The sequence below is a fragment of the Gracilinanus agilis genome, chromosome 6, assembly GCF_016433145.1.
Source record: "Gracilinanus agilis isolate LMUSP501 chromosome 6, AgileGrace, whole genome shotgun sequence".
In the NCBI taxonomy this organism is placed as follows: domain Eukaryota; kingdom Metazoa; phylum Chordata; class Mammalia; order Didelphimorphia; family Didelphidae; genus Gracilinanus; species Gracilinanus agilis.
Window position 1 is genome coordinate 280,621,227 of NC_058135.1, and position 16,835 is coordinate 280,638,061.

The window sequence follows — 16,835 nt, forward strand, 5'->3', positions numbered from 1 at the left end:
AGTAGAAGTACATTTCAAATCAGGTCATTTGTTGAGCCTAAGTTTGTCATCTAATACCCTCAGGCTCATAGGATCATTAAAGGAGAGCTAGGTTTATTGACTTGTCCATTCAACTAGTAAATTTTTGAGCCATTATTTGAACCAAGGTCCATCAAGTCTCAACCTAGAGATCTTTCCATTGTACCATACTCTTCATGAATTAGTTGCATTTATGAACATGAAGAAGGAATAGCTAGTCTCTGTTGTGTCTAGTGACAACTGTGATCTATCCAGAGTCAGCTTCTCCAAAGCAGATTTCTGACTTCCCCAAAGGGTTCCTTCTCATTCCCCAGTGAAGATAAATGCTGAATAACTCACTGAGAACCAAGTAAGAGAGCTTGTTTTTTGTTGTTGTTATTGTTGTTAACTAATTGCTTCTTCTTTTTTCTAATCTTAATATTTAAAAGACTACTCAGGGTCTTCACCTCATAGATTTTGAGGCCTCTTTGCCCTAGAACTGGAATGTAGAAAAAGTATCCTTAGTTCACCTTGTAGACAATGACACTGATTTAGGGTCATTCAGAAAAGAATGTGGAACAAAGGATTAGGAAACCTCTTGAAAAACTCTTCTGTTGTGTCCAAAATTCTTTCTCTTCTTCCTCTGGTGAGAAGGGAGCTTAAATGCTTATATGGCTTTTCCACCTCCTCTGAGACCTGGGTCCAAGGGGGAATGGATCATTAAAATTTGCATCAGCTTCCCTTGAGAGCTGAAAATTATGTGAATTCTGATGAAATTATGTGAATTATGTGAGCTGATCCCTCATTCAAGTTCCCAGAACCCTTGGAGGTATTTAGCATTTAAAAACTATAGGAGTATCAATTCAGTACGGGAAGGAATTTTAGATGTTATCTAGTCCAATCCCTATAATTTTTAAATGTTTTACTGTTTTTCGTTTTTACATGATAAAAATATGTATTCCTAGCTATGAAAAGTTTCTTGTAACAAAATAAAACAATTAAACAAAAGTAAAACTACAGTGATCTTGTCTAAAAATGAATCCAATATTCTACATTAGTAGTACACTCTAACTTTTCTACTTAATCTCCCTAATAAATATCTATTTTCCTTCCTTTCTATCTCCCAACAATTAAAAAAGAAAGCAAATAAAAACCATACATGTTAATAAACTAATTATCAAATAAAACAAAATAAATTCCCTAGTTGACTGTATACAAATGTGTTTATATATGTCTCATTCTGTAACCTAATTACATCAGTTCTTCATCACAGGGTTTTGAAGTCAGAATATTCGAATTTAAATTTGGCCTGAGAAAGTTACAAATTGTGTGATTCTGGGTAAGGGGAAAGTTTTTGAGGCAGAATTCGAAATCAAATTTTTCTGATTCAAGGCTCATAACCTTTTTCATTTCACCACTGAGAAGATTTATTTCTAACATATTGAATTATTTCTATTTTGAGATTTTAAATTGATGTTCATATCTACCCCTTTGACCTGTTTAGTCATTGCTTTATTCCTAGGAATTTCAAGGAATGTCCCACTCAAGAGTATCTTCCATTACAAAGTATTAGAAAAGTGAGAATATGTGTTCATTTTGCCTGGTAAATAGAAAAATAGAAAATATAATTGTGGCAGGAAGTCTCCATTGGAGGGCTCCAGGATTTAAGCTTGGCCCTATGTTGGTCAATAATATTTTAAATAATAACTCAGACTAAAACAGATGTTATCAAATGATGAGATGACATAGAAGTAGGAGAAATTACCTACACAATGAATGAAAGCATCATGTCTCCTGAACCCACAAAGTCCTTAAAAAGCATTACAGTTGTGTGATGAATCTAAGTCAAACTTAAAGGCATATAAATGTGAATTAATCTTACCATTGGCTCAAAAATCAACTTCACAAATTCAATATGTAAAGATTAAAATTAATGGTTGGACAATGATTATATGAAATTATGTGATAGCCAATATTTGTTATTTCATGAGTCAGAAATTTATTTACAAATAGAAAGGAAACAATAAAGAAGAGAAATGTGAGGGGGATAGGTAAGTTATCTATCCTATCAACCTAAATGTTTTGCTCCAGGTCTGCTTAATCCAGGCAGAGATTAATTAGCTCTCAACCAGGAAGGCTGGTGGTGAGTAACCACAAAACCTCCTCCAAGATGGAAGCTAGTCTCTCCAGAAGCTAGGAGAGGGGTCAGCCTTTTACACAACCAATAAAATAATTTGAGAGTCAGAGTCCAAGTAGAAGCCAAGCTCCAAGCCCATGATCCAAGTCATAGTCTCCACTGACGTTCCCTCAAAGGCTATCTAAATCTATCTCCAGAAGACAATCTCTTCAGACTACCTTCTCAAAGACCATCTGCCCTGAAGGAGTTCAGGGTTTTCTTTTTATGGTGACTTCTTGCCCCCTCCCTCTTTACAGGGGCCAATCACAGTTTCCAAATTGTCTAGCACCGGCCAGCAGGCAATGTCTATAGGATTGACTTCTTACCTTCTGAAGGTTAAATTCTCATCAAAAAGATTCACAGATTCCTGGCTGATTTAATTTCTAAGGGTGTGAATTCTCTAAGTACCTTTCTAGCTTCTCATTGTAAGTAGAGAAGTAGAGTGTTCAATTTTTTGTTGATTCAATTCAAAAGTAGACAAAGGAGAGTTAATCCTATCTTCACAATCTAGGGAGGTACTAAGTAGGAATACTTAAGTTATTGTTAACCAAGTATTAACTCAAAATAGACAAAGGGAATAAAGAATTCCCTTTCACAAGTGTAAACTCAAAGAGAACAAAGAATTTCCTTTACAAATATAGGGGAAACTTGCATAGGTAACTGCATGTAAGACAGATAGCTGGCATGAAAAAGACCTAGGGATTTGAGTGCCCTATAAACTCAAAAGCAGTTAGCAGTCAGCCAAAAAAACTCAGAAAGACTCTTGCTTACATTTGGAGACATTGTTTATATGTCCAAAAAACATGGATGGAAAAGGGTGATAGTCCAACTCTAACTCTGTCCATGATTGGTCTTATTTAGCGTATTGGGTTCAGATCTTGCCATATCAGTTCAAGAAGGAAATTGATAAGCTAGAGATCATCTAGAACAGTGGTTCCCAAATTTTTTGGCCTACTACTCCCTTTCCAGAAAAAAAAATTACTTAGCACCCCCTGGAAATTAATTAAAATAAATTTTAATAGCAATTAATAGGAAAGATATATGTATTAATGTTTCTACCTTTTTCGTAAAATATAGTAAAGAAAGGTGTAAATTAGAAACATTGAACTTTGAAATTATGAAACTATTTATTGAACTCAGAATAGAATGTAATACAAAAAAGTGTGGCCATCACTGTCCCCCTGGATTGCTGCAGCACCCACCAGTGGGCAGTGGCTCCCACTTTGGGAATCACTGATCTAGAAGAAGGCCACCATGATGGTGAATGAGTATGAGTCTATATCATATGAAGGAAATGGGGGTTTTGATCTGTAGAGAGAAAGGTCTGATAGAAGAGAATAAAAATATATGTTCCAAGTATTTAAGTGATTATCTTGCTTTGTTTGAACCCAGATGGTCAATGGAACATTGGGAGGAAATTGAAAAAGGATATATTTAGGCTCATAATACAAATGTTATTGATACTTAAAGTATCTGAAAATGGAAATGTCCTTCTAGAGAGAGTAAGATTTTCCACTTTGTACATCTTCAGAGAAATGTTGGGTGAAAATTTATTGGGTATATTATATTGACTATTTAATGAATGTCTGGGACTTGAGAGCTATTAACTTCTTTTGTACCTCTCAAAATCTATGGTACAATTATTGTTGGGAAAAAAGAAAGGGAATAACTTGAGGGCCTTGGGGCATGTGACCTCCAAGTTCTCTTCTAGCTCTAAATCTGTGAAGTTGATACAAGGTGGAGATTCTATCCATTGTTTTCAAAAGCACTCAAATTGCATTGCATTTAGAGTACAACATTCTTATTCATGGCTCTACTAGTGATTACCTGTGTGAATTTCGGAAATCACTTAGCTTTTTTGGTCCTCAATTTTCTCTACTGTAAAAGTGAGAATTTGGACTAGGGGATTTCCAAGGTCCCTTCCAGAGTTAAGCCCATGATTCTATGCTTTGGACATGCAAGATAACAAAGTTATTAATATTTGAGTAAAGAACTAATTAATGTAGTGGGTTTTATCCCCTGGTGGGAAGTTGTTATAGTTTTAATGGTTTATTCCCTCTTTGACTTAAGACTCAAAGGAAATATGAAGGCTACAGACTCTTGCACCCCAGGGAGAATAACAAGAATTTTGGACAAGACAGAAGACCTTTAAAGGAGTTCCCTGCTCATTTCTTCCTCACTGATTTCTGAGAGGGCATTGCCTTTGCTTATAGAGTCAACTATGCAACCTTCTCCTTCCATGAGTTTCTGGGCCAAGGAGCACTTGGAGCAAAAGACAATGTGGCCTCTTCCTAAGCAATCTGGATCATGGCATATCAAAGACAACTAGATGATGGAAATTATAAGTGTTTTATTCGGTGAGTCTCTCACCTTTTTTTTTTGAGAAATGTGAATGAAACCATGGAGGAGTTAAAAATCTAACCCAAGCCAACTCAGTATTAATGGAAGTTGGTTTGGCATAGTAGTGGGGATTAGAAGTGGCTTTCTCCTCCTCACATAAAGATGCACTAGCTACTTAATAAATAGTATGGTGTGTGTGTGTGTGTGTGTGTGTGTGTGTGTGTGTGTGTGTGTGTGTGTGTATGTTGGTTTGGAAGTCAGAAGAAAATTGTACAAAAGTCAAAGGACAAAAACTGGGCTCCTTAACTTCTATGGGCCTCACACTCATCTGTGATGAAAGGAGAGACTTATAGAATCATCACTGTAGTCCCTTTCCAGTGAATTGAGGATGCTGAGGATCTAGGCTGCCATCCATTTATTAAAAAATGGCCTGGTTGGAAATGCTTCTGAGCCAGTCCTTCCTCAGCTTGCTTTCAGAAGAATGGCACCAACATGACAGGAAAATAGTTTAGACCTCAAACTCTAATAACCAAGGAGAAACATTTTCTAAATTGAGGAACTGTGTCCTCTGGGCATTTCCAGAACCAGAGGGTTGATTTAATCATAATAATGGAAGATTGAACTGATGAAGCAGGTGCAAAGGAAGGCTTTTGTAAGGGGGAAAAGGGATTTTTTGGGTTCAATATATTTAAAGATGGTCACCAGGGGAAATTTCCCCAATTTAGGAATAATCTCAAGTCAAAATTGACTTTTTTTTTTAAGTTTTTTTTTTTTAATTTTAAACCCTTAACTTCTGTGTATTGACTTATAGGTGGAAGATTGGTAAGGGTAGGCAATGGGGGTCAAGTGACTTGCCCAGGGTCACACAGCTGGGAAGTGTCTGAGGCCGGATTTGAACCTAGGACCTCCTGTCTCTAGGCCTGGCTCTCAATCCACTGAGCTACCCAGCTGCCCCCTCAAAATTGACTTTTATGAAAGTTTATTTACAATTGAGAAGAGAGGAAATAAGAATCTAACACAATAGATAAATTACTATGATCCTCTAATTAACCCACATAGATGTAATTAACCCTCAGCCAAGAGTCAGAGGGCCAGAGGCCCTGAGATGAATGAAGCAAAGCTTCATTCACAGAGTCTATTAAAGGGAAGTTCCTTAAGAGAACTTCAGGAAGATTCAGTCTTTAAACTCACCACGTGTACTTCTAAAGAAGATATTGAAAGCAGTATCACCAAGGTCTCAGTGTTCCAGTCAGCACTCCTCCACAAACCAAGAAAAACTAGAAGACCCTCTCCAGCAGAAGACCTTCTCTTTTTAAAGGGGTCACTTATGGGTCACTTCCTACATGTACCTTCTCCCTAATTTGCGTGTCCAGTCACAATAGATACTTCTCATAGAACTGCCCAGGGGGCAGTCAGTTGATTCTGATTCATCACCCACTCTAGCACATGTGGGTTATGGACTTCCCAGATTGGAGGTGCTCTCACCTTTGGTGATTAAATCTAAAGATGGCCAGTGTAGACTTAATCTAATTATCATACTTTGGCAGAACTACGTTATCTGCTTTATTCATCTTTTATGATAATCCATATGTTTAACTTGAACTATCTTTAGGTGACATAGAAGTAGGTCCTATTATCTAATGAGTTTATTCCTTTAAAGAACTGGTTGCCCACTGATACCCAGGCTATTACCAGCAGGCAATAATCTATTTAATAATCCAATTGCCTGGGAAGCATTTTTATTGTTCAGTAATTTCAGTCATGTCCAACTCTACATGATACCAGGGTCATTTTTTGTGCAAAGGTATTGGAGCTCTTTTCCATTTCTTTCTCTAGCTCATTTTACAGATGAGGAAACTGAAGTAAACATGTTAAGTGACTTGCCCAGGGTGACATAGCTAGTATGTGTCTGATACCAGTTTTGAACTCTGGAAGATGAGTCTTCCTGATACCAGGCCCAGTGCTCTGTCTAGTTTCCCTCCTGGAATGTATACCCTTGCCATTATTTCAGATGCATACAGATCTTTATGTTGCATTTTCTAGTTTGAATTTTCTGTTCATTTGTTTTGCTGTAGCAGTAGGTGAGTGGGTTATTTGGGCCTATGAATTTATCAGCATAGGAACTTTTAATATTAAACTTCCTCCCATTACTCGAATTGGTACCTTATTTATAAAAGGTGTTAGAATTGTCTGCAGTATTTGGAATTTAAACGACTTGTCCAGACCTGCATATTCAGCATAAATTCAAGGCAGGCTTAGAACCCAGGTATTACATGATTCTGAGGCTGAACATCTACCATATTGACTCTCATCTTATTCTTTACTCAAATACTTGCAAGTTTCTAATATTATCTATTTTTCAAGAAGTAATAGGGGCATTATAAAGAGGTTGAGTAATTGAACTTCTATCAGTAGAAAGAGGCTCATTAATTAGGAGCTCTCTTTCTCTTCCCCCCTTATTTTTTTGTCTTGCTTTTAAAGAGAAATTAGGACTATAAGGGCTAAGGAGAGAGAAAGGATGAGGAGAGAGGAAAAGAAAATGCTTCCTCCCAACTTCACAAGGGTAGAAAGCAAAAAGAGTAGCTGTCCAAGATCATGGCATACTCATTGGAGAACTGGACTGGAAATATGAAAGATATGAGTTTGAATCTTGTCTGTGATGCTTAGTCTTACTACCTGTGCAATGATGGTCAAGACATAATGATTCAGGTCAAGTCACTTAACTTCAGTGAGAATCAGTTTTGTCATCTGAAAAATGGGAATAATAATTTCCTCACTATTAGTGTCAATATGCAAACGAAGTGATTTTCATATTTTTAAAGAGTTACATAAATGTTGACTATTATTATTAAAGAAACCTTTTCAATTTTTAACAATTAAAATTTTAATTCACAAAAATCTTAGTCAATACCCTTAATCACCTACTATGTGCCAAGCAATGTATTAAGCACTGAAGATAAAAAGAAAGACAATAGCTAGTCCTTGCACTAAAGAGTTTGTAACTCAGTGGGAAAGACAATGTGCAAGCTAAATAGAAATAAGCTATAGCCATGATAAATAGGAAATTATCACCAGAGGGAAGGCACCAGGAATAAGAAGGATTGAGAGACTCCCTGTAGAAGATGGGACGTTAGTTGGGACCTGAAGAAAGCCAGGGAAGCCAGGAGATGGAAATGAAGGCAAAAAGCATTACAAACATGGGGGAAAGGGAGAAAAAATGCCCAAAGGTGAGAGAGGGAGTTTCTACTTCTCTTTCTATCTCATCTCCCTTCTTTCAAGCAAAACCAATTTCTGTACTGTTTAAATCCAACAAATATGTAAGAAGACAGCCCTTTCCAAACTCCACTGATATTCAAAATGAAAGGATTGGTTCTGAAAAAAGGGCTTCTTTGCTTCTTTTTACATAATACTTAAATTCTGTCACCCAAATGATGCTTAGACATTTTCCTTCTCTCGGTATATGTAGCATCCATTATTTCATCCCTGTGGACATGTAGGTTCCTGTTGCAAATGGAAACCCTTTCTTAATTTTAGCAAATCTATATACACATTTAAACTTTTACCTTTGTCCTAGTATCAATTCTAAGACAGAGGGGTGGTAGGGGCTGGTAGCTGAGGTTAAGTGTGTTGCTCAAGGTCACACAAATAGGAAGTGTCTGAGGTCAGATTTGAACACAGACCCTCTCAGCTCCAGGCCTGATACTTTATCCACTGTGTTACTTAGCTGGCCCAGCAAATACTTTGAATAAGGAGTCATGGTAAAAGCAAAATTTATCATGTATTGATTAATATTTTGGTGCTTGTAATATCATTTCTGCTATGCAAAATGGAGAGCAGGATGAGTGACACTCAGCAGTTTAGAACTTGGAAGAGACCTAGCTTGCCATGAGCCAGCAAAAGAGAGACAGTTACTGAGAGACTATAAAAAACAGAATTTTGAACAAGAAACTATCTCAATTTGGAGAAGGAATTTATGGTGGGAGGTTGGTTGGGATTGGGGTAGGCCAAATCAACTCAGGTTACCTGCATCCAGTTCTAATCTCTATCACATCTCAACTTCTGTGTAAAGCTGTGTTATACATCCTAGTCAATTGATCATCAAGGAAGAAGCAATATAAATACCATCAAACGATCTGGTTCAGATCAAGCAACCTGGCCTGGCCAGGTTGCAACCAAGGGGACAAACCTCTCCAGCTGATAATCTCAAACCTGACTACCTTCAATTGGCAGACCTGATCATCAGTAGTTCTAGCCAAGCTTTCCCTCACACCTCTTTCCCTCAGGCCCTGTTACCTTTCCCTAAGTTTGTTGTTTAGCTTTTTTAGTCGATCTTGTTAGTATTTTAAGTTGGTATGTTGATGTAAATAATAGATGTTGTTTAATAATTGAAGCTGGATGCTGATATGCACAGAATAGTCTCTGAGCAAATTAGGCTCCTAAACCTAGCTATACGGCAATCCTGAGATGACCCCTTCCTCCCACCGGTATCTCCAGATTGAGACCCTGATATTATGAGTTTTGCTCCTTATATAGCCACATCTCAACTGACATTTTGGTCTCATGCCAGCTCAAAATGCCCTCTGTGTTCTGTGTTCTAACCTGGTAACTGGCAATCATGCTTGGCCAAAATGGCTTCTTGCAAAGTATTTATAGGAATGAGAAGGAAACTTAAAAATCTCACCAAATTATCATGTTCCAAGAGCTCTTTTATTGGCCATAACAATGATGGCCCTTCTTAATTTTTTTTAAAAAGCTCTAAAGTAAATCAATAAGAGAAAATCTCTTTCAGCCTGAGGAGGCAGCATCAATGAAGTTGGGACCCATGAAAATGTAGATCCTTCACTTCCTTCCTTGAATCTGTTTTTCCGACTCAGAGACCTGAGGGAGGGGAATATAGTGGAGAAGTATTCTCACAGGGTCCTCAATAATGCCAGAACACTCTCTGCAATTCTGTTTGAGAGACTTCCCAGAATTGAAACTATTCCCAAGACAGAATATTATTTCTAAGTAAACTAGACAGAGAGACAAATACTTTGGTTAAACATCCATATTGGGGGACCAATATGAGATGAATTCTATTAGAGTAATTGTAGTTCTTTTAAATAACAAAAAATGTTCATGGCGTAAGTGTGGTAAAGGATTTCCGAGTCAGGAGACTGGAGTTTGAAACTGTCTTTGTTCTTTGTTAAGTGTGACCTCAGGCAAGTCACTTCCCCCTTCTGTGCCTCTCTTTTCCCATCTGCAACATGAGGGAATTGAATTACATTTACTCTAAGGTCCTACTCATCTCTAAATACTAGCATCATTAGTATGTGAAGAGTGTTGCCTACATTACATCATTACATCATCTGCACAATGGGAATTGCATCTTATTTATATATAAATTTTATATATAGATATCTCAACCACCAACTAATCACCCACACACTAGCAACCAACCCCCAAAGACCAAGTGCCAATGACCAACCACTTCCTAACTCAAAAAAGGTCAAAAAGCCCCTCTTAGTCCTTGCGCTGGCCTCTTATATCCCCTTCTTACCCCACTTCCTGTCTCTCTGCTTTCTACTTCCTTGCACTGTGGGCTGGTATATCTTTACACATCTCTATGGCAAAAGAACCTCCAGGTCTCCAGTTAAATTCAAGAAAGGGATTAAAAATTTCGTTTTATAGAATGATCCAGGTGCAAAACAAACCCTTTTTTTATGTGCCATCAGGCTTCTACTGGAAAGAGTGTCTAAACAGTGACAGTTGCTGTTGAAAGCTATCCAACAGGTCCAGGAATCTGATAAGGGACAGCTTAGGTGATAAAGGAAAAAGCGATGATCTTGTCTGTCAGTTCATGGCTGCTTCTCTGAAGTGCCATTGAGTCACAGGTTTAATATATACAGAATTCAAAACCCATTTCACACAAAGGAACAAAACAACTTCACAGTTGCACAGAAAATACAAATTATGTCATGTCAAAATTCAAAAGAGCCTCAGTGGCTCAAGGTGAAGATAAGTCAGGAATAGAACAAGGCCAAGTTTCAGCCACCTTATTATCAGTAAGCTAAGTCTGGGAATACTTTTCTCGAGCTGAAAGCCCCTGCTAGATTAAGGTTTTGACCTTGGCTGTCTAGAAGCAGCTTTGAGCCCAAGCAGCTACATTTCTGACCAAGGGAGAAAATGTTAACCTCTTGACTGTTGGTTTGCTAAGAACTTAAAGTTTTCCAATAAGACTATAATGTTTCTTAATAAGAAAAGGTGTGGATCAGAAAAGGAGTCAAAAGAGGAGTCAAGATTTTTATTTTAGATAACCCATTCTGTCTAGCTCTGACTAGAAATGTCAACACACGGCTTTGCCAGGCTGCATGGATCTTTTGATGAGGTCCAGATAAAAAATATCTATTTGAGATTCTGTTTCTCTTATTGGCCTCCCACAAGTTGCAGTGTTGCATTGCCCTCACCATTAAGCATAACCTCAGGAGATCCAAAGAGCAATGGAAAACAAAGCAGAATAATGGCAGAGAAGTTCCCTGAGAACAATGATGATTCTTAGCTAATGGAGCCATTCAAGGGCATTCCTAGAAAAAAAAAATTATTTTCAACAAGAATAGACCTTTGCTCAGCTCAAGACAGTAACGATAAGCATAGAAGGAACAGAAAGAGTCAGAATGTAGATTGCATTCAGGCCATTCTTCAATTTATTTCCTTCATGGATTTTTCTTGAGTTTAAGCAATATGTGCCTTCTTTCATAACATGATGAACTTGGAAATATGTATTGTATGATAACACATGTATAGTTTGTATCATGTCATTGGCCATCTTGGAGATGAGAGATTGGAGGGAGGGAGGGAGAAAACATGGATCACAAAGTGTCAGAAAATGATTATTGAAAATTGTACTAACATAAAATTTGAAAAATATTAAAAAATTTTAAAGACAGTATTAATGACTTCCTAATTTTAATTCAGAAGGACATTTTTCTCCATATCTTCCTGGACATAGGTATAAGGAGTCCTCTTAATTCTAAAGAATATTAATAGTTGCTTGCAAGGGATTTTGATGCATAGAATGCTAGAATGATGAGACATTAGTGCATAGAAAATCATATCTAGAAAAGAGTGGAAGCTTTATTCCATAGTGGATAAAGTTTTGTACTTGGAAATACTCAGGAAACACTCAGGAAGTCCTGAGTTCAAATCCTGTTTCATACGCTTACTTAGTTAGGTTACCTTGGACAGGCAACTCGTTTTCTTTGCCTTGGTTTCCTCATTTGTATTATTGAGATGCTAAGAATTCTTACATCCCAAAACTGTAGTGAGGTTCAAAAGAAATAATATGTTTAAAGTTATATTCAAAATTTTAAATGCTATACAAGTCCTAGTTATTATTATTATTAACACAGAACCTAGGGCAGAAAATATTAGATCAAGACAACACAGAACAGAATTTTAGAGGTGAAATGGAACCTGAAACATAGAACATCTGAATGGAAAATGACTACACTAAATAAAGTAGAAGATGCTGAGTCTAACAGAAAAATTAATCACAAACATCTGATTTTCAAAATTAGGAAACTGATGTCCAGAAAAGAAAGTTACATAATGAGATCACGGTAAGTCTGTAATAGAATCTCTGTCTCAAGTGTCCATTCAAGTCTCTAATTTTTAGGACCTATGTGACTATAGGATAGTCACTTAATATCCAGGACTTAGTTTCTTCATTTGTAAAATGAGTGAGCTGGACTCATTGGCCTCTGAGTTCTTTTCTAGTACCAAGGATTCTCTTTCTATGTTACCTCAGTGGGATATATCATTACTTTCCTTGTATCTGTGTAACCTTGGGTACCAGGACACTGTGTGGGCCTCTGCTTTCTCATCTGCTAATCTAAGGTATTAGACTAGAAAAACTCTAAAGGTCTTTTCTGGCCCTAAACCCAAGAACCTAATGATACCATTCATAAACTGAGCATAAATTTCCAAAGTCGTGGAATTATTAAAAATAAAAATTCAGTGGCAAAATTCCCCTGCATTAGGAAAAGAAGTTTAAAAATTCCATTTGACCTATTCTCAACTTGCTTCTGGAATAATGACATACGAAGAGATTGTTTTTCACTTTAAAAATTTTTCCTATTTCAGTGGTATAGAGCAATGCTATTAGAATAACTTTAGATAAAAATTGTTCCCTGAATCCCTCTCTCCAGATACATACACAACAGATCTCAGGCCTGACAACTAATACATGCTGATCAATTGAAACCTCACATTTCTCCAGCCATTTGTAATTTTCAAATCACTTCCAACATAGCAAGACATATGGGTCAGGCACTGAGTGATACTGAGGCAGAGAAATCAAAATACATTTCCAAGGTCACCTAGAAATAAAAAAGACAAACAAGGCTTAAAGCAATCCAAAAATTCAATTTGGAAAATGTTTATTGCCATGTATTTTGGGTCAGAAATAAAGACAAAAATGAAAATGGCCTTCTACTGAACTGATGTGGTATGGGAACAGATAAGTGAATAAAACTGATATACAAAGTCATTTCAACAAGGAGGAAAAAAATGGGGTGATCATAAAATGACCTCGTGTAAGAGAAAGTACCCGAATTGTTTTTTGAAGGAAACTGAATATTAAGTGGTTGAAGTGAAGAGGGAGAGGAAGATAGGAAAGGGATACCAACTGAGCCAAACAGTGAATGCCATATATAAGAGAAATGAAAACAAGTTTGCCTGGGATCAGGAATGAACACAGCTAATATGAAATAAAGCTGGAGAAGTAGGAGAAATATAGATTGTAGAGGGTTTTAATTGTCAGTTGAGGATTTTAATTTTTTTCTAGAGAAAATAGGATGCCCCCAAAGAGGGAAGTGATCTAGGGAAAGAGAAAAAACAAACAAACACTGCATTCCTTTCAATTTACTCTCTGCAGATTAAAAGGATATGGAGAGAAATGAGACTTCTGTGACCGTGTTCATCCTCCTAGGATTCTCAGATCAACCTGACCTTCAGATCATCCTCTTTGTAATATTCCTTGGATTCTATCTCATGACTGTGTCCTGGAATCTGGCCCTCATCATTCTCATCAGGCATGACTCTCATCTTCACTCTCCCATGTACTTCTTCCTCAGTGTCCTGGCCTGCATAGACATTTGCTACTCTTCTGCTATTACTCCAAGAATGCTCTCTGACTTCTTCCATGAGGAAAAGAGTATTTCCCTTGTGGGTTGTGCCACTCAGTATTTTTTTATGGCATGGATGGGATTGACTGAGTGCTTTCTCTTGGCTATCATGGCTTATGATCGCTATGTGGCCATCTGCAGCCCACTGAGATATCCCACCATCATGGATCTCCAAGTATGTAAGAGGATGGTGGCTAAGGCTTATATGGGTGGGTTTTTCAGTAGCCTTATTGAAACAACTTCTGGCTTCCATCTCCATTTCTGTGGTCCAAACATAATTAATCACTTTTTCTGTGATATGCCTCAAATCATGGCTCTGTCTTGCTCTAATACCTTCATTGGTCAAATAATCTTATTAGTCATGGTGGTTCTTGTTGGAATATTTTCATTCCCCATTATCATCATGTCTTATGGATACATCACAGTGACAGTCTTTAAAATGCCTTCAGCAAAGGGAAGGATGAAGGCCTTCAATACCTGTGCCTCTCATTTGACAGTTGTGACACTCTTCTATGGCACTGCCTTTGTTGTGTACTTTCGACCAGGTTCTGGCCATTCTCCAAATGTGGACAAAGTGTTGTCTGTCTTCTATGTCATCCTAATCCCTATGCTGAACCCCCAGATCTATAGTCTCAGGAACAAGGAGATCAAAGATGCCCTGAAGAGACTGGTGAAAAAAGATATTTCCCCTTAATAACAATGCTTTCCTGTTCTTTATGATGATGAATTGATAATGATCATGTTAATAATAACTTGGGGAAGGGAAGTGAAACTGATCATCTCATTGTTATAGGTTAATTTTTAGGTCAAAATTCTATACATGATTGAAGGTGGGCTTTCCATTTTTCTTTAACTTTTCACTTTTAAAAAAAATTGCATGTAGAAACAGTTTGACATTTGTTTTCTGACTTTTTGTGACTCAAATCCTCTCTTCCCTCTTTTCTCAACTCCCCGAGGAGACAAATAATCTGCTATCAGTTATGCCAGTGTTTTCATGCAATACACTGGGCTACCTTTTTGTTAAAACATTTGTCTTGGAAAGTTACCTGGAGTGCTCAGAGATTAAATGATTTTCTCAATGCCACAAAGTCGGTTGTATCAGAGGCAATGCTTGAACTTGCATTATGTAGCTTGTTCTTCTTTATATACTATATACATATACTATGACAGAAGAAACATAACACACATACAATTTAAGAAAAACTCATAGGGGCAGCTAGGGGACTCAGTGGATTGAGAGCCAGGCCTAGAGATGGGAGGTCCTTGGTTGAAATCTGGCCTCAGGAATTTTCTAGTTGTGTGACCTTGGGTAAGTCACTTAACTCCCATTGCCTGGCCTTTACTGCTCTTCCTCTTTGGAACCAATACATCATATTGATACTCAGATGGAAAGTGAGGGTTTAAAAAAATCATGAGGGAAATAAATTACATGAGGACATCCGTCAGACCTCAAGAGTTTCTTCTTTGACTATGGAGAACATTTTTCATCCCAAATCCCTTGTGGGTGTCTTGGAAACTTGTTTTGCTGATAATAGTTTAGTCTTCACAGCTGATCATCTTACAGTATTTCTGTTGTGTCCATTTACCAAAATAGTTTTGATGTTTATAAAACGTCCTCATATAGTTAAGCCTGTCAGAAAGAGAGTTATCTCAGACTCAGAGGGTTGAGTGTATTGCAAGGTCATTATTAAATAGTAACATGAGTAATACAACCGTGACTTTGTGTGAAGAGAATTTTTTCCTCCATGAGCAAAGAGGTCTCACTGTATTATGTCCATTAGACATCACTTTGAGTTTGGAGTTTGGAGATTTCCTTATCACACATTAAGAAGGAAGTTCATAAGCTTAAAAGAATCCAGAAGAGAGCAACCATGGCTAGTGGATTGGTCATATCCTATCTGAATTGATTGAAGGAATTGGGAATATTAGCCTGGAGATGGGAATGCTTGTGGAGGATGAATATGAGTTATGTTCCAATGATGGCTATTATCTTAAAGAGGGATTCAATTTGTTCATTTTGGGATCCAGAGGGCAGAAGTAGGAGCAATGAGTGGAATCGGTAAAATGACAAAATTAGGCTTAATGTCAAGGGTGAACACAAGCTAAAAATGAGAAGTGTCTATAAATAGACTGAGCTATCTAAGGAGGTGATGGGTTCTTGTCCTTGAAGGCCTATGACAATATGTTGGGTCACAACTACTACCATATTTTATAGTGGGAATTCCATTCATGCATATGTTAGACTAGACGGCCAACAAAATCTCTTCTCAGATTCTGAGGTTTTGTGATCCCTGGGGGAAGAAGAAATAGTATAAAAATGGTGTTGAGCCAGGTAATCTCTAAGCTCCCTTGAAGCTATAAATATGTGATGCTGTAATGTTGAGGTTGAGTAAGATTCTGTCCATGCATTCTGAAAGGACTCAAAGAGCACTGCATTTGGAGGCAGAGAATGTGAATTCAAGATAGCTATGTGGCTCAAACGATAGTGTTATGGGCCTGGAATTACAATGACCTTAGGTCAAATCCTTCCCTCAGTTACTTCCTGGGCAGGTGACCACAGGCAAATCATTTAATCTTTGCCTTGGTTTCCTGAATTAAAATGGGGATAATAATAGCACCTGCCTCACAGGGTGGTTGCAAGCAACAAATGAAATAAAACTGGCAGAGCACTTAGCTCAGTACTTAGTCTAGAGTAGGTGCTGAATAAATGCTTGTTCCCTTCCTTCCCCCTCCTAATTCTGACTCTGCTGTTTGTTAGCTGAGTTTCCTTGGGCAAGTCTCTTTGCCTTTTTGGTTTTCAGTTTTTTCACCTAGAAAATTAGACTGTATGTTGGCTACAGTCTCATGATGCTGTGATTCTGATATGTAACATATTTGAAAGGACTTTAGGTGCCAGTCAGATGAATGCAATTGAATTGATGGTTGAAGAGCCAATGAATATAATTAGTTTGATTCCCTTGTGGAAAATTGTTGTGACTTTAATGATCTGCTCTTCTTGGACTTAAGACTCAGAGGAGATACAAAAATGTCATGTGAACTGAAAGACTCTTCCATCACAGGGAGAGCAGCATAAATTCTGGCCAAGCCAAAAGAGCATTGGGAGGTTTCTTGCTTATTTTCTGTCATCTTGGGAGGGAGGCTGAGTGTATTGTCTTTGC

At 37.5% G+C, this 16,835-nt stretch overlaps 1 protein-coding gene across 1 annotated transcript; it reads left to right on the forward strand.

Annotated features, from left to right (window-relative positions):
- Window positions 1-13,438: 13,438 nt before the first annotated feature.
- Window positions 13,439-14,371, forward strand: LOC123252010 (olfactory receptor 5A1-like). The gene has a single exon (XM_044681347.1). The coding sequence runs from the start codon at window positions 13,439-13,441 to the stop codon at window positions 14,369-14,371; it is 933 nt and encodes a 310-aa protein (XP_044537282.1).
- The last annotated feature ends 2,464 nt before the right edge of the window (window positions 14,372-16,835 follow it).